The 26,285-nt window shown below is 42.5% G+C and overlaps 1 protein-coding gene across 1 annotated transcript in view; it reads right to left on the reverse strand.

The window, feature by feature from the left end:
• Brdt (bromodomain testis associated) overlaps positions 1–26,285 on the reverse strand; it is a 49,392-nt gene that overhangs the window by 9,464 nt on the left and 13,643 nt on the right. Inside the window, exons 6-13 of the mRNA XM_057771724.1 lie at positions 23,683–23,811; positions 22,829–23,017; positions 21,330–21,502; positions 20,902–21,182; positions 20,664–20,789; positions 20,411–20,596; positions 9,231–9,292; positions 6,258–6,429 (exon numbers count right to left, since the gene is read on the reverse strand). Of these exons, the coding sequence (XP_057627707.1) occupies positions 6,258–6,429; positions 9,231–9,292; positions 20,411–20,596; positions 20,664–20,789; positions 20,902–21,182; positions 21,330–21,502; positions 22,829–23,017; positions 23,683–23,811 (1,318 nt within the window). The remainder of the gene's footprint in view (positions 1–6,257; positions 6,430–9,230; positions 9,293–20,410; positions 20,597–20,663; positions 20,790–20,901; positions 21,183–21,329; positions 21,503–22,828; positions 23,018–23,682; positions 23,812–26,285) is intronic.

The raw sequence follows: 26,285 nt of genomic DNA on the forward strand, positions 1-26,285 counted from the left end.
GCCTCTCCTCCCCTCCACCTACTTGCATGCTCTGCAGTGGAGTAGCCAGGGGAGGCTCCTTCTCACGCCTGCTCCTGTCTGGCTGCAGCTCTTGGGAGTTTAGGCTGCCAGCACATCATGGCATCGGGACTATGACTTTTAATTTGTTAATTTTTCACCAAGATTTTCTCTCTGAGAATTTTGTTTCTAACCACTCTTTTCCTAGTTTGCACATTTTCCTTTCGTCACCCTCATGGATTCCTAAATCTAGTGTGTGCCTGTTATGGGGTAACCACTGCTTCTAGACAGCTGAGGTTTGCCCCACAGGAAGAATTCATACCTGGTGGTGTAAACTTAGTCAAAAGCTCATGGCTGAAGACACCAAAGACCACAAGGGAGAATCTACTGCTATTTTGTTAGATGGTTGTATTGTCTTGTCATTATTTGTGTTTACACCCATAAATATGTACTCTCAACCTTGGTTAGGAAATCTTTTTGTAGTGGGCAGCAATGCTGAGAATTCAGACTGTGAGAGCTCGCTCTAAAGACTGTGCTTACATCAACTCCCCTTGGGAAAGACTGTAGATAAGGTAGTGCAGAGTCGGGGCGGAGGGGGGGCACTGGGGAGGGCTGTCGCACAAGCCAGTCAGCATCCCAGCAAGGGAACTTGGGGTTCACAGGCCCCACCCCTGGCTGAGGAGCAGCTGCAGTGGACAGGGACTGTTTGGTAGTGTGGCTACTGATTGAACATGGCTGCCCATGCTCTCGCTAGTGGATGAGCCCATACCAATCAGCAGTAACTGGACTCAGTGGATTATTTTTTTAAATAGAAGAAGAGGACATGGAACTGGGAGAAGACCTGCTGAGAGAGGTTCAAGTGGAGTTGGAGTTGTTCGAGACAGGGTTTCTCTGTAGCTTTGGAGCCCATCCTGGAACTAGCTCCTGTAGACCAGGATGGCCCCAAACTCAGAGATCCGCCTGACTTTGCCTCCCAAGTGCTGGGATTAAAGGCGTGCGCCACCACCGCCTGGCTACGCATGCATTTTCTTAAGCCACAGGGGAATGGAGAAGTGGGGAGAAGGGCTGAAAGTGCAGGACTGCATCCCCTCTCGGCTGCAGCGGATCCAATGCAGGAAGGATGAAGAGTGAATGCGGAAAGTGAAGACCATTCTAGGATGATTCCCCACTTGTCGGTACATGGTGATGTGTTGTTACCACTGATTAAAAAGGGAAAGAGAAATCTGGGGATTGCTTCCTAAAACCCTTCACACATTCTGTTTCTTCCATTTGGAATGCTCAGTCACAGGTATCTACGGGCAATCTTCTATGGCAGTGTGCAGCTCAGATGCTGTCTACCAGGGAAATTAAGCAGTTCGGACTCCACCCTCCAGCTCTGTCCGTGTCTGTCTGACTTCTGTCTTACTGGCCCTGCTTTTATTAGTTCTTCCACTTCTCTCATTTACCTTTTTATGTCCATGTGATGTCACACTGATATGACAGCTTACTGCTTGTTTTGAAAGTTGAGCAGAATTTAATGGAGATGTTTATGAGATGGGGAAAGGGTAAACTATAACAATAATTTTTGTCAACTTTTATGACAAAATTTTTCAACTTAATGAGAGGAAAAAGTTCATTTCATATGGAAATGATGGCAAAGAGGGTTAAAGCTAATATTAAACCATTTTTTAATAAGAAATTTCAAGAATAAAATTGTTAATCTCTGGATGAGTCAGAGACAGGTGGATTACTATGAGTTTGAGGCCAGCCTGTTCTGCATAATGAATTCTTGGCCAGCCTGTTCTGCATAATGAATTCTTGGCCAGCCTGTGCTACATAGTGAAGGCTTGTCTTTAAAAAGAAAGTTGGTCATCAGTCAAATTTTTAAGTAATTTTTAAGCAAAAGATGACTTACACTGACATTAAACTCTAGAAAAGTAAACATCATAGTTTTATAATTTCTGTTCATCTACAATTTCCCTTGGGCATACCACCACCCACAGCTAGCAGACATTACACTGAAACACCCAGAGAAAATGCCTTACGCACCATGCTGCCCACAGCTGGTTATCCTTCCCGGAGATTCAGGCATGCAAAGCTTGTCAGAGGTAGGGTGTTCTCTTAAAATGGGAATAAAGAACTCTGTGTTCTGTTCTTGTTTCCCTTCTTTCCGGGGGTGATGAGACATGCTCCAGCAAAACAGCAGCCTCTCCCGATTCTGCTCACTTCTTACTAATCTGACTTCAGACATTCAAGCCTTTGAGTTCAAGAACATATGCTTGGAAAAGCAGTGCCCCTGTTGTCAGCTCAGGCCTCTCCTCCCCTCCACCTACTTGCATGCTCTGCAGTGGAGTAGCCAGGGGAGGCTCCTTCTCACGCCTGCTCCTGTCTGGCTGCAGCTCTTGGGAGTTTAGGCTGCCAGCACATCATGGCATCGGGACTATGACTTTTAATTTGTTAATTTTTCACCAAGATTTTCTCTCTGAGAATTTTGTTTCTAACCACTCTTTTCCTAGTTTGCACATTTTCCTTTCGTCACCCTCATGGATTCCTAAATCTAGTGTGTGCCTGTTATGGGGTAACCACTGCTTCTAGACAGCTGAGGTTTGCCCCACAGGAAGAATTCATACCTGGTGGTGTAAACTTAGTCAAAAGCTCATGGCTGAAGACACCAAAGACCACAAGGGAGAATCTACTGCTATTTTGTTAGATGGTTGTATTGTCTTGTCATTATTTGTGTTTACACCCATAAATATGTACTCTCAACCTTGGTTAGGAAATCTTTTTGTAGTGGGCAGCAATGCTGAGAATTCAGACTGTGAGAGCTCGCTCTAAAGACTGTGCTTACATCAACTCCCCTTGGGAAAGACTGTAGATAAGGTAGTGCAGAGTCGGGGCGGAGGGGGGGCACTGGGGAGGGCTGTCGCACAAGCCAGTCAGCATCCCAGCAAGGGAACTTGGGGTTCACAGGCCCCACCCCTGGCTGAGGAGCAGCTGCAGTGGACAGGGACTGTTTGGTAGTGTGGCTACTGATTGAACATGGCTGCCCATGCTCTCGCTAGTGGATGAGCCCATACCAATCAGCAGTAACTGGACTCAGTGGATTATTTTTTTAAATAGAAGAAGAGGACATGGAACTGGGAGAAGACCTGCTGAGAGAGGTTCAAGTGGAGTTGGAGTTGTTCGAGACAGGGTTTCTCTGTAGCTTTGGAGCCCATCCTGGAACTAGCTCCTGTAGACCAGGATGGCCCCAAACTCAGAGATCCGCCTGACTTTGCCTCCCAAGTGCTGGGATTAAAGGCGTGCGCCACCACCGCCTGGCTACGCATGCATTTTCTTAAGCCACAGGGGAATGGAGAAGTGGGGAGAAGGGCTGAAAGTGCAGGACTGCATCCCCTCTCGGCTGCAGCGGATCCAATGCAGGAAGGATGAAGAGTGAATGCGGAAAGTGAAGACCATTCTAGGATGATTCCCCACTTGTCGGTACATGGTGATGTGTTGTTACCACTGATTAAAAAGGGAAAGAGAAATCTGGGGATTGCTTCCTAAAACCCTTCACACATTCTGTTTCTTCCATTTGGAATGCTCAGTCACAGGTATCTACGGGCAATCTTCTATGGCAGTGTGCAGCTCAGATGCTGTCTACCAGGGAAATTAAGCAGTTCGGACTCCACCCTCCAGCTCTGTCCGTGTCTGTCTGACTTCTGTCTTACTGGCCCTGCTTTTATTAGTTCTTCCACTTCTCTCATTTACCTTTTTATGTCCATGTGATGTCACACTGATATGACAGCTTACTGCTTGTTTTGAAAGTTGAGCAGAATTTAATGGAGATGTTTATGAGATGGGGAAAGGGTAAACTATAACAATAATTTTTGTCAACTTTTATGACAAAATTTTTCAACTTAATGAGAGGAAAAAGTTCATTTCATATGGAAATGATGGCAAAGAGGGTTAAAGCTAATATTAAACCATTTTTTAATAAGAAATTTCAAGAATAAAATTGTTAATCTCTGGATGAGTCAGAGACAGGTGGATTACTATGAGTTTGAGGCCAGCCTGTTCTGCATAATGAATTCTTGGCCAGCCTGTTCTGCATAATGAATTCTTGGCCAGCCTGTGCTACATAGTGAAGGCTTGTCTTTAAAAAGAAAGTTGGTCATCAGTCAAATTTTTAAGTAATTTTTAAGCAAAAGATGACTTACACTGACATTAAACTCTAGAAAAGTAAACATCATAGTTTTATAATTTCTGTTCATCTACAATTTCCCTTGGGCATACCACCACCCACAGCTAGCAGACATTACACTGAAACACCCAGAGAAAATGCCTTACGCACCATGCTGCCCACAGCTGGTTATCCTTCCCGGAGATTCAGGCATGCAAAGCTTGTCAGAGGTAGGGTGTTCTCTTAAAATGGGAATAAAGAACTCTGTGTTCTGTTCTTGTTTCCCTTCTTTCCGGGGGTGATGAGACATGCTCCAGCAAAACAGCAGCCTCTCCCGATTCTGCTCACTTCTTACTAATCTGACTTCAGACATTCAAGCCTTTGAGTTCAAGAACATATGCTTGGAAAAGCAGTGCCCCTGTTGTCAGCTCAGGCCTCTCCTCCCCTCCACCTACTTGCATGCTCTGCAGTGGAGTAGCCAGGGGAGGCTCCTTCTCACGCCTGCTCCTGTCTGGCTGCAGCTCTTGGGAGTTTAGGCTGCCAGCACATCATGGCATCGGGACTATGACTTTTAATTTGTTAATTTTTCACCAAGATTTTCTCTCTGAGAATTTTGTTTCTAACCACTCTTTTCCTAGTTTGCACATTTTCCTTTCGTCACCCTCATGGATTCCTAAATTACATCTAATTTATCTTAATTATTTGTGGCAATGCTTAAATGATATTAGACTCCTGTTTGCCCCAGATACCCATTTCTGCCTTTTGTATACCCAGTTAGATATGCCTCTCATTTCCAACTACTAGATACTCTGGCTTGCCATTTATTCTCCTGAAGTCTATATGCTCCGCTGCAAAACCACCTTCTAACTCGTCCTTCCAAGGCCATGGCATTGGTTTTGGTTGCGGCAACTTGATTTAGACTTCTTGGTCCTAACTACTGAGAACATCCTCACCTCAACCCGCTTCTTCTTTATAAACCTTTTCTTTCCTTTTTCCCAGTACTGGGTACTGAACCTCAGGCTCACGCATGCTAGGCAAGTGCTCTACCAAAGAGCGACTCCCCTTAGCCCATAAAGTAGTTTCTTCTTCTTCTTCTTTTTTTTTTTTGCTATGTTTCTGTTAAAAGTTCCTTGTTTCATAGGAATAAAATGCCTAAATTCTCCTTTTGAAAAATTGTATTTATTTACGTATTTTTTTAAGGTATGAGTGCTCTGTCTGCATGTATGCCTGAATGCCAAGAAGGTTATGAGGCACCATGTGGTTGCTGGGAATTGAACTCAGGACCATTGGAAGAACAGTCTCTGTGCTCTTAACCTCTGAGTCATCTCCCCGGCCCAAGTCTAACCACTATGACAGCAGTGAGACCGAGACGTAGACCCACACCTTATTTCTCCAGGATGGGACACAGTGCTTTACCCTGGGGACTTTAGTGGGGACTGCACTAATCCTCTGGACACACTTGGCCCTGCCTTAGCTGGCCCACTCATTGTCTCTTATTTATGGTTTTCAGGGTTTGTGTGTTTGTTTGTTTGTTTGCTTGTACTGGGAAATGAACCAGGGACCTCATATATGCTAACCAATATAGTCTCACATTGAGCTACAAGTCTAGTGCTTGATTAATTTTTCTCTCTGATCTCCATTTTCTTAACCACAAGGATGATGGCTGTGATTTGAGTTAAAGACAAAACAGAACAGCATGGAGTCTCACATTGGAAGCAACAAGAGAATCAAACCCTGTGCTCCTCCTAATCTGGAATTCAAGGTCATCTCTGGGTACACAGAGAACAAGGAGAGTCTGGAGTACATGTGACTGACTGGAAAAGAAAAACAGAAAACCTACTGTATTTAACCGACACATTGCAGCTTACTATTTTCCACGTAGGTATTAGACCAGCATTTACCAAGGTAGTTAAAATATGGTGTTAAGCTTAGGTAGCCAAAGAAATTTTTCGTCATCTATATACCCAAACAAATTGGCTATAATTGTTATAAATACAGTGAGTGCTCATGTATGTAAAGCAGACAGTTCCTAACAGCGTGCCTCAGTGACGGGTTCAGCCTGGACCTGGCTGTTCTCGCGTGGCCTCAGCCTGAGGGGCTTCTTTGTGGTTCTTACCTGAAAGGGACTGAGCCTGCACAGACACAGTCTTCTCCGTGGTCTGCAGATGTCCCAACACATCGTAGCCATGCCCCTGCTGTGATTGCTTCCCTGGTGCTGCACATGGTGGAGCCTGCTGAGCAAGCCGAGGGTCAGCAGAGGCTGTGTCTTGCACAAAAAACTGTATCTGCTAGACAAAGGTCAAGTTATCCTTCAGAGTTCTTACCGCACAAGAGGTAGCAACAGACTCATGATGCTTTAATAATGATACCTTTTGAAAATGTATTACCCAAGTCACACAGACATGCTCAGGGAGACTCTGCGGATGAGGAGACCTCAGCTGAGGGAGTTTAAATGGCGTGCTCAAGGCCTATGGCCTTAGATCTTCAGAACCCTGAGGGCTCACGCCCTTCAGTTTTTGTTTAGAAATTCTGCACAGGGCTCTGCACAGCCAGTTTTGTACACCAAGACACAAGAACTTTCCTGTATCTGTAATCTTGAGACTAAGCTGGAGTTTCTAGAACTTGCTCTACTTTAACTGTGATGTGGGAGTCCCCTCTACATGCTGTAATTACCATTAATGAATAAAGAAGATGCCTTAGCCTGTTGATAGGGCAGAGCTTAGGTAGGCGGAGAAGATGGAACTGAATGCTGGGAGGAAGAACGACAGAGTTGGAGAGAGACACCATGGAGCCGCCAGAGACAGATGCTGGGAATTTTACCTGGTAAGCCACTGCCACATGGCAATACACAGATTAATAGAAATGGGTTAAATTAAGGTGTAAGAATTAGACAATAAGAAGTTAGAGCTAATGGGCCAAGCAGTGTTTTAATTAATACAACTTCTGTGTGGTTATTTCGGGGCTAAGCTAGCCAGGCGGCCGGATGAACAAGTGGGCGCTCTTGCTACATAACTGTTATGTTATGTTATAATATAAGTTATTATCTCATAGGAAGAGGAAGTCAAGCATTTCTATAGTCCACACCCTTAAAGAGGAAGACTTTCAACACCTAGTTGATGAATTGAAAACTGATTTTTTTATGGCAATCTTAAAACAATCTACAGATACAACGCAGTGCCCATCAAAATCCCAGTAAAATTCTTCACAAACCCAGAAAGAATGGTACTCAACTTCATATGGAAAAGCAAAAAAAAAAAAAAAAAAAAAAACCAAAAACCCAGGATAGCCAAAATAATCCTGTAAAATAAAAGAACTTCTGAGCCGGGTGATGGTGGCGCACGCCTTTAATCCCAGCACTCGGGAGGCAGAGGCAGGCGGATCTCTGTGAGTTCGAGACCAGCCTAGTCTACAGAGCTAGTTCCAGGACAGGCTCCAAAGCCACAGAGAAACCCTGTCTCGAAATCCCCCCCCCCCAAAAAAAAAGAACTTCTGGAGGCATCACAATCCCTGACTTCAAACTCTACTACAGAGCTACAGTACTGAAAACAGCCTGGTATTGGCATAAGAACAGACAGGAGGACCAATGGAACTGAATAGAAGACCCGGATATCAATCCACATACCTTCAAACACCTGATCTTCGATAAAGAAGCAAAAAATATCAAATGGAAAAAAGAAAGCATATTTAACAAATGGTGCTGGCATAACTGGATATCAACATGTAGAAGAATGAATATAGATCCATATCTATCACCATGCACAAAACTCAAGTCCAAATGTATCAAAGACCTCAACATAAAGCCAGCCACACTGAATCTCATAGAAGAGAAAGCAGGAAGTACACTTGAAAGCATTGGCACAGGAGACAACTTCCTAAATATAACCCCAGTAGTAAGAAACAATAAATGGGATCTTCTAAAACTGAAAAGCTTCTGTAAAGCAAAGGACACGGTCAACAAGACAAAATGACAGAATGGGAAAAGATCTTCACCAACCCCACATCAGACAGAGGTCTGATCTCCAAAATATACAAAGAACTCAAGAAATTGGTCATCAAAAGAACAAATAAGCCAATAAAAAAATAAAGTACAGACCTAAACAGAGAACTTTCAACAAAGGGATCTAAAATGGCTGAAAGATACTTGAGGAAATGCTCAACATCCTTAGTCATCAGAGAAATGCAAATCAAAACAACTCTGAGATTCCATCTTACACCTGTAAGAATGGCCAAGATCAAAAACACTGCTGACAACTTATGCTGGAGAGGTTGTGGGGTAAAGGGAACACTTCTGCATTGCTGGTGGGAGTACAAGCTGGTACAACCCCTTCAGTGTGGTGATTTCTCAGAAAATTAGGAAACAACCTTCCTCAAGACCCAGCAATACCACTTTTGGGTATATACCCAAAGTATGCTCAATTATGCCACAAGGACATATACTCAATTATGTTCATAGCAGCTTTGTTTGTCATAGCCAGAACCTGGAAACAACCTAAATGCCCCTCGACCAAATGGATAAGAAAAATGTGGTACATTTACACAATGGAGTACTACACAGCAGAAAAAAATGACATCTTGAATTTTGCAGACAAATGAATGGAGCTAGAAAACATCATTTTGAGTGAGGTAACCCAGACTCAGAAAGACAAATATCACATGTACTCACTCATAGGTGGTTTTTAAACATAAAGCAAGGAAAAACCAGCCTACAAATCACAATCCCAGAGAACCTAGACAACAATGAGGACCCTAAGAGATACATACATAAATATAATCTACGTGGGAAGTAGAAAAAGACAAGATCTCCTGAGTAAATTGAGAGCATGGGGACCTTGGGAGAAGGTTGAAGGGAGGGGAGCAGAGAAAAATATAGAGCTCAATAAATATCAATAAAAATTTAAAAAGTGACTTTTTAAATGTAAAAACATGATTTACTTTTTTCTTTTTGAATCTTTTGCTATACAACTCAGGCTAGCTAAAACCTTTGGTCCTCCTTCCTCAGCTCCCCCCGTGTTCTAAAGGAAGTTACTACTACACCCACAGTTACAGGACGACACTGTTTCCAACGTTGGCGTTAAAAGATTCAGCTTACCTTTATATTCTCTTTCGGAGGCAAATCATTCTGTTTTGCGTCAGTAAATTTAGGAAATATTTCTGAAAACGTATATAGACAATTATTTCAACATTTGTAAGCTTAAGAAAAACCTACCAAGTACAACTTTTCCATATTAGAAATGAAGAAGTCTGACACTGAGAACTTGCCAAAGGGACCCAACTCCCTGGTCACAGGGAGTCAGTCAAAGGGACCCAACTCCCTGGTCATGGGACGTCAATCAAAAGGCACAAGTTCTCAGGTGGACAGAAGACCAGGTTCAGGAGCTCTGTTATAAAGTGACTATGGCTGATAACAAGTTGCATATTAAAAAATGCTAACATAGTAGATTTTAAGTATTTACAACACAGAAAATATGTACTGGCAGGTAAGTTAATGTTATTAATTGAATTGTTCTAAGATGCATATATATATATATCAAAAATATGGGCCGGGCGGCGGTGGTGCATGCCTTTAATCCCAGCACTCGGGAGGCAGAGGCAGGCAGATCTCTGTGAGTTCGAGACCAGCCTGGTCTACAAGAGCTAGTTCCAGGACAGGCTCCAAAACCACAGAGAAACCCTGTCTCAAAAAAAACCAAAAAAAAAAAAAAAAAAAAAAAAAAGTCAGACACCCTAAATATATGTTTGTAATGTTTTTCAAGGAAAGAAATTAAATAAAACTTTTGGGGCTCATAAGAAAACAAAGAAAAGGCTCATTTCAAAAGATTGCCTTTAATACTAATCTCTCATACCAAGAAATTCTTACAACCGCAGATTTTGCCCTATTTAAACTAGGTCAATTTAGTTTGAATGGGAAAAGATATTTCCCCCAATCTTCCTTGTTCATGATGGAATAAATACCCATTCAAAAATTCCACTTTGGATTACATTCAGGAAAAAAAATAAGTGTGCTCTTTCACTATAAGGAACTTCAGTGAGAATTTAAAAAGAAAGTTACAAAACAGAGCCCAAGTTTTCAGACAACAGTACCAATTACACCAACTAAGGGGCCACAGTGTAGCTATACAGAGCTTATGTTAAGTCATTGAGAACACACCAAGAGAAACAAAGAGTTACTTATTATCTGTGAGGATATACAGGATAAACTTATTAAGTGAAGTATCTGCTACCCTTGCTAGATTAGGATCCACCTAATTATCAACCCTTTATCTGAAAACTACTTGGCAGTTTCTAGTAGATACAAACAAATGAGTTGCGTTGTCTGTAGCTGAGAATGACCTTGAGTTGCTCATCCTCCTGCCTCTACCTCCTAAGTATTAGGACAGCAGGGTATATCATCACACCTGGTTTGTATGATGCTTGGGGTGGAATCCAGGGCTGTGTTCATGCTTCCTAGGTGAGTCCTCTGTCACCTACAGCCCTCCAGGTAAGCAATGGGTTTCACAGGGCCTCCATTCCCCTAGAAATGTCTGTTCAGCTGACACTGGCAGTAGAAGTAAATATAAAAGCCCTTTCTGCCTGTCATGGCGAGACAAGGTTCCTTTCTGTTATTGTACAACCAAGTGTGGTGCCATATCCTCCCCGGCACAGCTTCTGCCACATGGTGAAGCGGCAGACTGGTTGGTAATCATCCATTGCTCCAAGCCAGTCACCATTAACCACCTGAAGGGTATCTGGTTCAAAGTCCAAGGGTACCAAGGCTGGTCAACACCAAATAGTATCCAAACTTAAAACATTCTAATTTAATAATTACCTTCTGCCTCCTGAAATGCCATCAGTTTCCACTGGATGTGTTACTGTTCTTTCCTCTCTTAAAATATTTGATGCTGGACATTGTTAAAATTGCTAAATAGCACTCAAAGCTGTGCTTTAATTTAAATAATTCAAGTATTTAAAATGACACGAGCCAGTATCACTCAGCCAAGATTGATTTTAGTGTTGGGATTGGGTAGAGGGGTGACTGGGAGACACTGAACACACTGAGGATAGAGAGATCCAAGATCCTTCACACTCAAAGAAACTACAGTTTCAGCTTTGAACAAAAACCAAAAACACATTTCATTAATATAATGAATATATTATATTCATTAATATATTTTGTTTTTTTTTTTATTTTTGAGACAGGGTTTCTCCGTAGCTTTTGGTTCCTGTCCTGGAACTAGCTCTTGTAGGCCAGGCTGGCCTCGAACTCACAGAGATCCGCCTGCCTCTGCCTTCCGAGTGCTGGGATTAAAGGCATACGCCACCACCGCCCGGCTATAATGTTATAATAATAACAACACATATCTATTAATCTTAGCTACTCAATCATGCATCTAAACTACAATGCCCTACAATGTAGACACCTTAGGGAATAAGAACATGACAGACCACACTGGTGTCCTGCTAAGAAAAGCTGATGAACATCTCCTTAGTTTTATGGCATGTAAAACTAACATTTAGGCTTATAAAAATTAGTACCTCAAGATCTGGAGACACTAACTAGACATTTTAAAATTATCTAGTACATATGGTATTTTCAACACTGTACTAGCATTTTTAATATTTCAATGCTGTACAGAATATAAGCAGGTGAGAAATGAGCGCCTACAGCTCAGGGCTGTGCTTCTCACCCTAATCGTAAGTAACTGCCTCCCAGGAACACAGTGAGCATAAAGGCACATACGCATGTTTTGGCTATTAAGCTTAACAATATATTTCAATGAGTAATAACAATCTACCAGATTTGGGAACCACCAATTAAGTTGACAACAATTATGATCATGTATCTATTAACAAAAATATTCTCTGGGGTCTCTAAACAATAATGCATACCTATATTAAGAAACTCTCATTGAGTAATGTACATGAACCACAAGTCAAATGCATATGATGTATGCTGTGTTTGAATTTCATAGCTCTCAAAAACTTAACTTAAAATTTTGATTATAAAGTTCTTATTCTAAACTACACAGACAACTTACTATAGTTAAAATAAAATAGCTGGATTGGCAGAGTTGGTTGGCAGGTTTATTCAGTACCTATTCACCTATGAAAGCATTGAGGCCTGTGCTCCAGAGACACCAAACATCACCAGTAAGCTGGTTTGGAATAAAATCCCAATAGGTTGAATACAAACTCAAAATCACAAGGCAAAACCAGAATATGATGTCACACACACAAGAAATAATTACCAAAATTATGAGATTAGAGAAACCATGTTCCATTCTAATAGTCCATGGAAATGACTGAACTCACTGTGGCAGCTTCATCTTCTTCTACAGAGACAGCAGGTCCTGAGGTGTGGGAGGATTTACCCAAAGGTATTGCCAAGACAACATTCTAGTGGTTTACAAACCCTGACAACTGGTCCTGCACTAAGAACCTTCGGCTATTTTCCTTGCAGTATTTGGAGTTTTCTTTAACATTGAAAACAAACCAGTCATAAAACCTTGCCCCTTTTACACTGAGTCTTTCAACTTGAGTTAGAAAACGGAAAGCCACAAAGATCAGACAACTATAGTCATTCTCAAACACGATAGCCCTTTGAAGCCTTAGGATTTAATTATTTCATGTGAATGACTATCCAGTTAATTTACATAGTATTGTGAGCCACATGTGGGTTCTGAACCAAACCCAGGTCCTCTGAAAGAGCAACCATGGCTCTAAACTACAAAACCACCCCAGTCCCTGGTATATTTTTAAGACTATGCATACCTGTTTCCCTTGTCTATCCCACCTCAGACTCAGACACAGTATTATAAAAAGTCACTCTCACACTGCCAAGCTGAGACGTACTATCACAGATAATGTATTTATCCAGGAAGACCTGGCTGTGTGGAAAAAAATAAAAAATGCACAGGACAGAAATGATTATTGCAAGGTCCAACTTCAATACATACCTCAGTGTATGAACCTGTTTTTATTTATTTTATTTTTATTGTATTAAGCCTGGAGCTTTGGCTTTTATCTTTTTATACCCTTCTAATCCTTTCAATCAAAAGACTTTAATTGAAAGAAACTTGATCACATTCTCTGTGCTTCTGCAGAAAACCTCGATGACAGTGAAGTGATAAGGTTACTTCATTCCTACTTAGAAACCACTGACAAAAGGCAGAGCTGATGTTATTACTATGGAGGTGCTTTGGTTACCTGTACATCAACCACATTAAACATCTTCAAATACTCTACTCTACACTAAGTGTCTGAGCTTACACTTATGTAGTTTCTCGGATCGTTTCCTATAAGGTTCCAAACAGAAGCACTAGTATTTTATTTATTTTATTATTTTTATTTATTTTTATTTTTTATTATTTATTTATTTTATTTGTTTTTAACTTTTGAGCCAGAGTCTCAAGCAGCTGGGGCTGTCCTGGAGCCCCAAGAGTCTGATGTTCCTGCCTTCACTACCTGCCTGGCTGAAGTACTGCAGTCAGTGAGCTGAGCCATAGGGCTGTTCTCGATACCTGGATTAAGTCACAGGATAAAGGAACTGGTTATATGTTCTCCATGTGTCACATCCACTTGCTGAGTTTCCAAACTGTTCTAGCGGCTCCCGTGAGCGCCAGTGCAGCCAACACAGGCTGTGCGGAGTCAGCTTCATTTTCAAGGCTCATCTACGTCTTGAATCTGACACTTGATATAGTGACCAATATGAAAAATAAATTTAAATGTCCTTGATTTATCTGTACATGAGTGTTTGCAGATGTTGATTTCAGCCAAAAACAAAAACAAAAACAAATGCAAATGATCCAACCACATTGTAATGAAGAACTAAGTACCTCTGGCCTACAGGGTCTCATCCTCATTTTAGAAGGATTTAGGATGTCTTTAGCAACTCTTTATCTTGAAACAGATTTAATATCTTGCTTGAAATGCTAACTCAATCTCCTAGATGTTTCAACAAGACATTCCTTGGAAATCTGTACCCTACTGTGTGATTAGTCCTGTTTAACCAGGTAAAAAAATGAGTATGTTATTAAAAATGTACAAATAATGGACTCTGGATGATTCAGAACAGCCTTAATGCGCCTTATAACACTCATGTAGTTTTCAGTTTATCGCCTATGCTGGCTAGTTTTGTTAATCTGACCCAAGTTACAGCCACCTGAGAGGAGGGAGCCTCAGCTGAGAAAATACCCCTCCTAAGACGGTGCTTCAGGCCTGTAGAGCATTTTCTTAATTAGAGATTGATGGGGAGGGCCCAGCCTGCTGAGCGTGGTATCATCCCTGGGCAGGTGATCCTGATTCTATAAACCACGGGGAGCAAAAAGGTAAGCAGCACCTTTCCACGGGCTCTGCATCAGCTCCTGCCTCCAGGTTCCTGCCCTGCTTGAGTTTCTGCCCCAACTTTCTTCCATGATGAAAAATGACATGGGATTTTGGGTAAGAAAAGCCTCTGAATGCTTAAAGCTTGCTGAGCTGTTGTGTGGAGCATGGAAGACAAGATCGCGGAGAGCAGTGCAGACCACGGAGACCTGGCTTGTCAAGTCTCCAAGGAGGTTTGAGAGCCCCTTAACGATGTGATGAGGGTCATTTGGTATTGAGTCGGGAATATGTGGTTCTGGTTAACTGGGGCTGAAGAAACAGCTGTGGTTAACAAGAGACCAGAACCACTGAAGTAAAATTTTGCTTTACTAAAATTGCTGGAACAATTGATGCTGGTCAGTTGGGGCTAAGAAACTAGCAGTGAATAAGAAGAGACCAGCAGTCCTGAGTTTCTTGCTCATGCTCTCTCTCCTTCTGCTTCTGATTTGGACCTTGAGATTTCAGTCCGGTGCTCCAATGTGGGTCTCTGTCTCTGTCTCCTTTCATCGCCTGATGAAGTTTAATATTCAGGAGGATGCCTATATGTTTTTCTTTGGGTTCACCTTCTTATTTAGCTTCTCTAGGATCACGAACTATAGGCTCAATGTCCTTTATTTATGGCTAGAAACCAAATATGAGTGCACCCACACACTGAGACAATGGGGATGTTCTATCGGGAACTCACCAAGGCCAGCTGACCTGGGTCTGAAAAAGCATGGGATAAAACTGGACTCGCTGAACATAGAGGACAATGAGGACTACTGAGAACTCAAGAACAATGGCAATGGGTTTTTGATCCTACTGCACTTACTGGCTTTGTGGGAGCCTAGGCAGTTTGGATGCTCACCTTAATAGACTAGGATGGGAGGTGGGTGGTCCTTGGGCTTCCCACAGGGCAGGGAACCCTGATTGCTCTTTGGGCTGACGAGGGAGGGGGACTTGATTGGGGGAGGGGAAGGGAAATGGGAGGTGGTGGTGGGGAGGAGGCAGAAATCTTTAATAAATAAATAAATAAATAAAAAGAAAGAAAGAAAGAAAAAAAAAAAAGACGAGACCAGCATTACCGAGGTAGTGTTTTCTGAGAGTATTTCCTTGGAGTCAGCACCACAAGCTGTGCTCCAGAGGTGGTCAAGGTTGTCCCTTGTGCTGGCAGCCAAATTAGTCAAGAGTCACCCAAATGGTACTGGTTCTGAATGGGGAGCAGCTGAGGCTTGGCTCTGAGAGGCCAGAGGAAGCCATTTGGAAGGTATAGCTCAAGCTGCAGTGGAAGCCCTAGGGCTGAAGGGGCCATTGCAGAGAAGCTGAGGCCTGGCACCATGAAGAGGAGAGGCTGTTGGTGAAAGTGCAACCCAGCTGCAGCAGAAACCCCAGCATTTTGGAGATGCCAGCACCATGGTGTGGCCACCAAGAACAGCAGCCGTGGAGTGGAGCGTCCTGGGCCTAGAGGACAAGCTGTGTGCTGAGCAGGTGGAAGCAGAGAAGTGAGCCCAGCCCTTTGGAGGAGCCCAGAAGGTCACTAGTGGCTCTGAGGCACCACACATTGTGTCATTTACACAGCTGCGGTTGTGAAAAGTTATGTTTATTTTACGGGAACCCACAGTTGAGACTTTAAACTTTTAAAAAGTTTTACAAAGACTTTGGATTTTAAAAGAAAGTTTGGATAAGAGACTAAACTTTTAAACATTTGAATTTTTAAACACTGTGGACCCTTTAAAATTTGGAATATTTTATATTGCGATGTTCATATCAATGCAAGATCTTGGGGATGAACAAGAAAGGAAGGTTGTGGCTGAACAGTGATGTGCTTGTGTGTCAAGCTGACGAGGGTCAGAGATGCTGGCTGGCAAGGAGAGAGCCGCAACTGAGAAAACGTTTCTATCCAATCAGGCTGTAGGCAGACCTGTGAAGCATTTTCTTAATTAGAATTGATGGGGAGGATCCAGGTCATTATGGGTGGGGCTACTCCTGGGCTGTGGTCCTAGGTTCTGTAAGAAGGCTGAATAAGTTATGGCAAGCAAGCCGGTAAACTGTGCCCTCCATAGCCCTTGCATCAGCTCTGCCTCCAGGTCCCTGTCCTGTTTGAGTTCCTGTCCTGACTTCCTTCAATAGTGAACAGCGATATAGAAGTGTAAGCCAAATACACCCTTTCCTCCCCAACTTCTTTTTGTCACGGTGTTTCATCACAGCAACAGAAACCCTAACTAGGACATTACTTTTAAAATGTCTACCACATCTAAGCAGCACACCACTGCAGCAGAACCAACCCACAACACAACAGGAACAGACACGGAGGAATCAGAAGGGAAATCTGAGTCTGCCCAGACACCTCAAGCTGTAAAGCATTGTAACTAAGGGAAACAAAATTGCCTAGCATCAAGTGGCTGAAATAATACAGGGGGAAACTGCCACAGGATGGAGCCAGTGATCCCCTGCTGTGGAAGGGGAAGGAGCTGTGAGGCCCCACCTCTTACTGGAAGAGACAGCTTCCCCATGGGTGACCACCAGTGAGGGACTCATGCTTTTTTTTCTTTTGAGGGTAAAGTTTCACCCTTAATGGCACTCAATGGGATGGACACACACTTGAACACACTTGTGCGCACACACATGTACATATATACTCAGACACACACAGAGAAGAAACAATTGGGGAGAGGAAGGGGATGAACGGGAGTGGGAAGGGGAGACACAGAAGGTGGTGAGTGTAATCAAAATATATACATGTATGAAAATGTCATAATAAACCCATTATTAAATATAATTAACATATGCTAAGAATTTTTTTTTTTTTGGGGGGTTTTTCGAGACAAGGTTTCTCTGTAGCTACGGAGCCTGTCCTGGAACTAGCTCTTGTAGACCAGGCTGGCCTCGAACTCACAAAGATTCGCCTGTCTCTGCCTCCCGAGTGCTGGGATTAAAGGTGTGCACCACCACTTCCCGGCGCTAAGAAAATTTTAACAAATGTAGTATGACAAGTATTAAAAGATAAATTAAAAATAAGAATTAGCTGGGCGGTGGTGGCGCACGCCTTTAATCCCAGCACTTGGGAGGCAGAGGCAGGCGGATCTCTGTGAGTTCGAGACCAGCCTGGTCTACAAGAGCTAGTTCCAGGACAGGCTCCAAAACCACAGAGAAACCCTGTCTCGAAAAAAAGCCCCCCCAAAAAAATAAATAAATAAAAATAAGAATTAGCTTAATAATAAAGTATATAAATCACCAAAGCTTCCAGAAAAACTGCTTCTGTTACCTAGATTCTTGAGATCATGAGAGTACACTGTATCCATTCTAAACAAATCACAGAAAATTGTACTGATCCTTGCAGTGTAATTTTTTTGAGACAAGGTATCATTACTCGTCCATGCTGGTCTTAAGCTCATAGCACTCCTGCCTCAGCTTCCTCAATGCTGGGATTACAAGGAAGTGCGACTATGCCTAGCTCGACTCTTATTACATGTCTTTGTTAATACACCGGATTTTCACCTTTTGGGGGTTAAATAACCCATTTCCACCAAACAATGGAGGTTGGCAACATGTTTGTCATCCAGAGCTAAGACTGTCATATGCAAGGACAGCTGTGTTTTTTAACACCTTTACAAAGAAAATTACTCATAATCTACAATACAGTTAAACAGGGTTTCCCCCCAAAAAGTAGATAGGCTGTATGTTCAAAAATAATTCAAATATCAAGAATAGATCATAAGCCAGGCATAGCAACACATGCCTGTGTTCCCAGCACTCAGAGGCTGCAAAAGGAATAACGAGAGTTTGAGTCTAGCCTGGGCTACACAGTGAGATTCCATCTCAAGCAACAGCAAGAAACAATTTACAGCACCCACTGAGCAGAAACGGATCTCAGTGTAACAAGTCACAGATTCATTAGGTGGTCTGAAGTGGGGCTGAGGTTTATATACAGCTCAGTGTTTAGACTGCTTGCCTGCTACATTAGAGAGACTGTCTATCTCTAGGACCAGAGGCAGGGAGAGAATTTGCTACTTTTATTTTTAAAATGTACATTTTAAAACAGTTTCTGAGTCAGTCTACGAGTGCAGACCTATGACTTCACTACTTGGGGTCATAAAAGCAACATGGATTTTTTAAAGTATTATTTTATGCTTAGAAGTCAAATATAAGAAATATTTCTGAACAGAAGCTCTAAATGATTTAAAAATCTATCAGAATGACAAATTCTAATCAGAGCAAAAATTCTGTCCCATTTTACAAAATTTACTGCAAGTTCAAGAATGGCCTGGGCTACAGAGTAAGTTCCAGAGCGACCCAGGAAACTCAGTGAGGACATAGCTTATACACACAAGTACAACTGGCCTGGCTTCCTACACCACAAGACAAAACAAAAGCTCTCTGAGAAACATGACAGCAACCACGAATGCTAGTCATAAAATACAAATTTAGCAATGTTTTAAGATTAGAATTCTGAGAATGAGCTGTTCTGTTAAAAAGGTTAGAAAATAGATATTGCACCATTTAAAGAACATATAACTAGTGATACATTTTCTCTTCAAGTAACATACTAGAAAATTCTATGAAGAGTTGGTATGGTACAGCACACCTGCAACCGCAGCATTTGGGAGACAGATGCAGAAGGATTGCTGATTTCAAGTCCAATCTGGTCTACAAAGCAAGATCAGGCTACATAGTGAGTTGGACCAAAAAATAAAACTAAAAAGGAAAAAAAGAAGGTATTCTAACTATTAAAGTACCTACATCGAAAAATTATTATATGGTATTTTTTCTAACACACAAAGCATTTATTGAATTTTAAAAGTTAAATAATTCAAACTAATAGAATAATAGTTTTATCCTACAAATAAAAGACAAAGTGCTGTAACTTATTAGGTCACAAATGCTTTATTCAATGAAATTACAATTGTACATTGTTACAATTTAAAATACTAAATGCAACTTGGATTTTTTCCAATATTGTTTTATGCTTAGATGTCAAATATAAGAAATACCTCATAATAAAAGAGCTCTAAGTGATTTTTAAAATGTATCAGAATGACAAATTCTAACCAAAGTAAAACTTCTTTTGAATTTTACAAAATTTTTGTTCATCACTACGAACTCAGAAACGTGAAAACCAGATGCAGTAATTAGCTCCACAGAAAAACAAACGAAACAGAACCAAAGGAAGACAGAGTTACTGCGAGCCAGCAGAATCTGACTGTGGACTACACAGAAAGAACGCCCTCTAGCTAGAGTTTCTGTAGAGTTCTTTTCAATTAAAAAGGGGGAATGAACCTCACACACAAAAAAATCTTATTTACAATAAAGCAAATTTTAGGGAAGAAAGTGCCCGGAATCCTGCATTTGCTGTTCGTTTAAAATACATCAGTATTTCCAAGCCAGCATCTTGGTAGTGGGCAGTGACCACATGCCAGCTATGGAACTAGTAATGGAAAACAAACGAAGCATGAGCGACCTGGCTCAACACAACTGGCACCTTGTACAAGAGATGAAAGATGATACTCTATAGTTAAGAAACAGATAAAGTAAAATATATGCCCTACAAATTTTGAGATGAGTGGCTTAATTCAAAACGACAGTTCAACTCAGAAAGCGGTGTCCAAATAGGACATACCTTACAACATTGGAGTGCCCCAAGTGCTTTGGGAACACACTGAGGTTTTCCAAATAAAGTTCCCAGAATCTCAAAAGTGCTTAAAGCAACACTCCCTGCTTTGAACCCAGTACATTTCCTAGGTAGCGCCCTGTGGGGAGTAAGCTTCCTTTGACGTGACAGACCTGCAAGTCACCTCCTATATGCCTTTCATACAGTATCTCTTTTAAGGAAAGAGTAATGCGTTTTAATAAGGAGCGCTGCACCCAAAGCACAGGTCCTCCTCCCAAGCAGGGTCCCGCTCACTCTAAGGGAAGGCCACTCCCCCCACCGGCGGGCGCCTGGGGCCAGCTAACCTGGTTCCGAGTCGCTGCTGTCAGAGGAGCTCGAGTTGCTGCTGCTGCTCGCGGACCCCGAGCTGCTGCTGTCGTTGCTGCTGCTGCTGCTGCTGCTACCGCAGCTGCTGCTGCTGTCACTCAGGCGGGACCCGCTCCCCAGCCCGGGCTGTGGCGGTGGCGTGGGCGGGGGCTGCGGCTTCTCGGCTGCAAAACAGGGAGCATTAACCCCCAGTCAGCGGTTGCCGGCGGGCACTGGGAAACCGCCATCTACCTTTTGCTGGACGTTTTGTTTGCCGTTTCCTACAGTTCAGCTGGTTGTTGACGTCCAGCAACCGCCTCTCCAGCTCCAGTTTTTTCTGGGAATGGAGCTCTTCCTTAGAGCGGACGACCTTCTTCGCTGTGGGAGGGGGCGACCGTGAGAGAGGGCGGGGCGGCGCCAGGCGGGGTGGGCGGGGCCTGGCAGTAAGGGTTGGGAAGGGACTGGATGTGGCCAGGAGAGCATGGTTTACCTTGGGGCTTCAGTGACCGCTTCCGTAGACAAGCGAGGACATACTTCTCCAATTCTCTAAGTGTTGATGCCTTCAGAGTCTCAAAGTCAATCTCGATCTCGTCTGGGTTGGAGTTTCTCAGGGAAGGCTCCCTTGACTGTATTATATGAACTATGCGCCCAAGTTTTTCCCCAGGAAGTTTGTTTATGTCCAGACTCAACTGCCTTTTTTCATCATAGTTCATGGGCTTAGCGTTGTCTTCATCGTCAGATTTCAAAGGTGGTTTCTTCTTTTTTGGTTGACTGTAATAGAATTATACATTTGTTTCATCCTAATCAACTAATCTAGGTAGGGGATGGAAACCAGGGTTTTGCATAGGCTAAAAAAGCGCAATCTATTATTACCAAGCTACCCTTGGGGCAAAATCAATTCCCGCTGAACGTACTTACTTGTTCTTGGGCCTTTCTTTTTGTTTAATTAGTTTAAGCTTTTTCTTTGTATTTTCATCTCTGTTATTAACCTTTTTTCTTTTCGGTGCCCTTCTAGACTTCTCATTCTTTTTTTTTAGCTTACGTAATGGAACTTGGGACAGAACTTGTAGCTGCTGATGAACAGCATTAAGCTTGGAAAGGAAAAAAAAAAGCCTTTAGGCATTCATGGATCATTGAAGCCACCAGAAAAACATGCTACTCCAAAGTCATCCCCCCCCTTTGTGAAATTCAATTCATGTTCTGCTTCCTCCAGGATTTTGCTTCATTTTAGAACTCCAGCGATTTGAAGGGTGTGTACAAAACTTCAAACATTATCTTGTGCTCAACCTAAACTCTTACCATCTAAAACTGGTCCAGGAGGCCTGAAAACATAATAGTTCAACAACACAGCACTTGCCCATGCAAGCTCCTAGATTTGAAGCTATCATTATAGATAGACAGACAGACAGACAGACAGATATAGCATGGTGATAAAGTTAACACAGCCCAAGAACAGTTAGCATTTCAAGGTGTTAAGGTTTATTTCAAAAGGTTTTTTTTTTTTTTTTAATAATTGTGTGTGTGTGTGTGTGTGTGTGTGTTGTCACATATATAGAAGTGTCTGTGAATGTCAAAGGTATTGATCCCTTTGGAGTTACAGGTGGTTGTGATTAGCCAGATACAGATGCTAGAAACTGAACTCAGGCCCTCTGGGAGAACAGCCAGTGCTTGTAACTGCTGAGTCATCTCTCCAGTCCCAGTCTTCAGACATGAGTGTTGTGGGATATTTTGTTTATGTTCTGACAAACAAAGTTTGCCTGGAGATAGGAGGGCGGAGCTAGCCACTATTTAACCATAGAGGTCTGGAGGTCTGTACAGAGAGGAGACAGGAAGTGACAAGCCAGGGTGGAGACAGGATCCCAGCCTTTTGGACTGGAGGAATGGGAGAGGAAGGTCCCTGGTGGCTGTTCCTCTCATCCTCTCATCATTTAGGTTTTACCCCAATATTTGACTCCTGGTTTTTATTGATAAGATTAATTAGATTTACGCTTCATAGGATCTCAGAACATGGTTAGTTTTATCATAGAAAGTAGCAAATGGTCGCATTTATAAAAGATCCCACATTGTGCTATAATACATTTCAATAAGAATCAATCTCTCAGACTAGGAATGTAAATAGAATTGTAAAAAATTTCCAGACATCATGGTACACACCAACAATTTCAGCACTTGAGGTGGAGGCAGAAGGATCAGAAGTTCATTACAAGCCAGGGTAGACGAGACAGTTTCAAAGAGGAGGAAAAAGGAAGTGGCTCTAGAATTGAATAGCATATAGATATTTGAGTAGGAAATATTAGACATGGCAAACATGCCAGGAAGTAACTAAAGTTATAGACAGTGAGCAACTTAAATACAGCAGCTGTAAACCTACGAGCATTCGTCCCGGACCGGCAGCCCAGGGACCACAGGAACACTACCTGTTCTTGAAGCTTGGCGAGGTGCTGCACTCGCTCATCCTCGGAGTCTTCAGAAGAACAGTCCTCAGAGGAGGCTGCGCTGCTGCTCTCTCTACCGGGGGCTTTCACACTGCTTGTTGTAAGGTGATATGCGTGCGTGCTCTCAACAGGTTCGTCAGGAATCTTGGCAAAATGCATCTCAAAAACATCCTATAATGGAAAATTAGCTTGTTCACTTTTTTTTTTTTTTTGGTTTATTTTGAGACAGTTTCACCATGTCCAGCTAGGCTGGAACTTGAAATCCTCCAGCCCACCTCCAGAGTGCTAGGATTGTAGACATGTGCCACCTGGTTTGGTTTTCTCCATTTCTGATTTAATACAATTAGAACATTTTAAAAGCACACACACTGGCATATCTGGGGCAGGCTTCTTTAAGACACCAGAAGAAATGCAAGATGACACTTCTTTCTGTCTGTCTGTCTGTCTGTCTTGGCGAATTTCCTCCCCATTTCTCAGCAGTATTGACCTCTCATATTACAAAGGGAACCAGCTCAAGGGCTGGGTAGTTAGGTATGCCATATTGTAAATATTCTACCTTTCAATGACTCAAGATTGGGCCCTTTTCTAAAGCGAGGCAGGTGCTCAATTGACTCTACAAGGAACTGACTGTCCTCTTTCACTAATGAGGCATCAATTTCTTCTGCACAGTCGGCTTCTTCATTTAAAATGCGCTACTAAAGGTTATAACTCCAGGAATTTTAAGCCTCTACAGTTGAATACATCCTTTGTAAATTGTTTAGTACTATTTAAGAACAGAGATGTCCCTGTTGTGACATGCTCAGAGCACAGAGCATTCGCCGTGAGTAAAGGCTCACCTGAAGCATTCTAGCCATTGCCACAACTTCATGATCTGGAGGGTTGTATTTGTAGCAGTTCATAAACATTAATCTGACATCTGCAGCAAATTCATGTGCATCCTTATATTCTTGGTTGTCCATTTTCCCCTAATAAAAGAAAAATTAGAAGGATTCAAGGCAAGTAAAGTCAATTCACATGAAGCAATTTAGACATAAAGAGAAATGCAGAAAAATGACAGAAAATACTTTCAACTTCTGGATAAGATGGTAGAGTGTCAAGATAATAAAAAAAAATTAGACTTAATTCCAAAGAGAGGAAAAACTTCTGAAAATCACAAACAGGATGATAGGGCAGCTGAAAACTATGGAGAAACCGATGGGCAACACAGCTAAAAGAAGCCAAAGACAAACACGGGCCCAGCAATATGGCTCCCTGGTTAGCGGAGAGGAAGCAGAAGCTACATCCAGAAGATTAGCCAGGCAGCCCCAGTGAGAAATACTTGGTGGTTCTATCCACGGGATAAACCCACGGATCTCACAAGCCTCAAATCCAATTGTGGCCCTTGCTGGGAGAATGGCCTTTTAGGCAGGAGGGGTCTGCTGTGGGAGAAGTCCCATGGCTCAGGGGGCTGTGCCTAGATCTCATTAGAGCCTGAACTCAATCTGTCGTAGCTCTAACGTGAGAGACAACTCTAGGAATGGCTGCTGACAACGGGACAATACACTAAGAGTGCAAGTGACATGAGACTTGACCTGGCAGTGACATGTCCAGAACTGACACCCCTGAGCCTAAGGTCAAGGGGTGGATCAGCTTGTGGGGCCACCTATCTGCCGTGAGGTCCGTGTATCTGGCCCAAGACCTCCGCTGCTCCAGTGCGCAAATCTGTGTCTGTAGCCACACCCCTCCAGCTAGGGACTGCTGCCTTTGCAGATCTCAGCACTGGTCGCTTTTCCTTCTCTCAGTGTGCTTGGAAGAAGCTTTCGGGCCAGGACGCTAGCTACCTATGGGCCAGGAGTTTCCAGAGAGTAGGAGAACCTGCTCAGTGCAGACTAAAGTGTGCAGTTGGCAATGGAGACCACTGGTTTTCAAAGATAGGAAAATACTGAGGTGATGGCAGCTCTGATGGACACAACACATGAGACCCATTAGAGGTCACTGATGGAGGAGGGTCATATGTCTATTGGTTAATAAAGAAACTGCCTTGGCCCTTTAATAGGACAGAAAATTAGGTAGGTGGAGTAGACTGAACAGAATGCTGGGAGAAAGAAGCCGAGTCAGGCAGTCGCCATGATTCTCCCATCTGACACAGATGCAGGTTAAGATCTTTCCTGGTAAGTCACACCTCGTGGGGCTACACAGATTATTAGAAATGGGTTAAAGCAAGTTGTGAGAATTAGCCAATAAGAGGTTAAAACTAATGGGCCAGGCAGTGTTCAAAAGAATACAGTTTCCGTGTAATTATTTCGGGTAAAGCTAGCCTGTGCGGGAGCCGGGTGGCGGGATGCAGCCCGCTGCTCCATACAACAGGTCACAAAGTCAGCTGCTCTGCCCCTGCAGTTAGCCACCTCAGCTTCCAATGGTCAGGAAAGAAGCTACCACTTCTGGCTTTGGCTCACCGTGGCATGCATGGCTCCCTGAAGCAGCCAGAGGACAGCCTGTGGGCGTCAGTTTCCTCCTCTACTGTGTGTGTCCCATGAGTCAAACTCAGGTTCTCAAGACAGACTGCAAGTTTACCTGCTTAGCCATCCATCTGTCCCTATGGTTTTTCTAATTTTTAAGAAATAATGCTCTAATTTTATTACCTTTTTAAAGTTACTTAAAAAATTATATGTCCCTTTTCTCTTTTTCCTATTCCAGTAGGACTGATCTTACCTGATGTAAAAAACTTTGATGTTCTTAATTTTCTATTCCACTCACATTATATAACTTATTTTCTTGTTATTGAGTAATTTTTTTCCATTTTAAAAATTTCCCCTAGTATGTACTTTCTCCTCTTTCCTTCATCCTTGCTTTTACTTCTCCTCTTTCTCTGCCCCTACCATAGCCTCATTCATTTGCTATTTTCACATTTAATTATTGTTTTTAACTTTAAACATACTCTACATTAGCTTTGCCATTTCCTGATTATTAATGATATATTAGTGATCTTTAATCAATTTTCACTGCACTTTTAAATCTCATGTTTAAAAGTTGTTTTCTCCTGTCCTGGTGCTGTGGGGAATTGAGCCCTTTATAAAGGGCAGACTGTTCACCAAGAAAAAAAATTAAATGAGATATCAAACAGATGTATAAATCACAACACCCCAAACCAGTAGCCAGCAAGAAGACATCTCCAAAAAGAGTGTACCTTTCCTTAGCTGCTGAGTTCAAAGACACTGTGTGAAGATTTCAAACGTTTACTAGTAAAAATGATCAGGACCTTAAGGAAGACACAAAAACAGAGGAACAAAGGAAAGAAGTCAATCACAGACCTGGAGGGAAGGAAGGCCAGTGACTCCTGAGAAAGTGAAAAGGAGGGGGAGTCCATATGGCCTTGGGCAAAGGTCACCATTCTCTCAGTCAAACCCAAGAAGACAGCATGAGGGGATGACCCCCAACACTGAAGAGACAACAGACCCAC

This window comes from Chionomys nivalis, chromosome 6, assembly GCF_950005125.1.
Source record: "Chionomys nivalis chromosome 6, mChiNiv1.1, whole genome shotgun sequence".
Lineage (NCBI taxonomy): Eukaryota > Metazoa > Chordata > Mammalia > Rodentia > Cricetidae > Chionomys > Chionomys nivalis.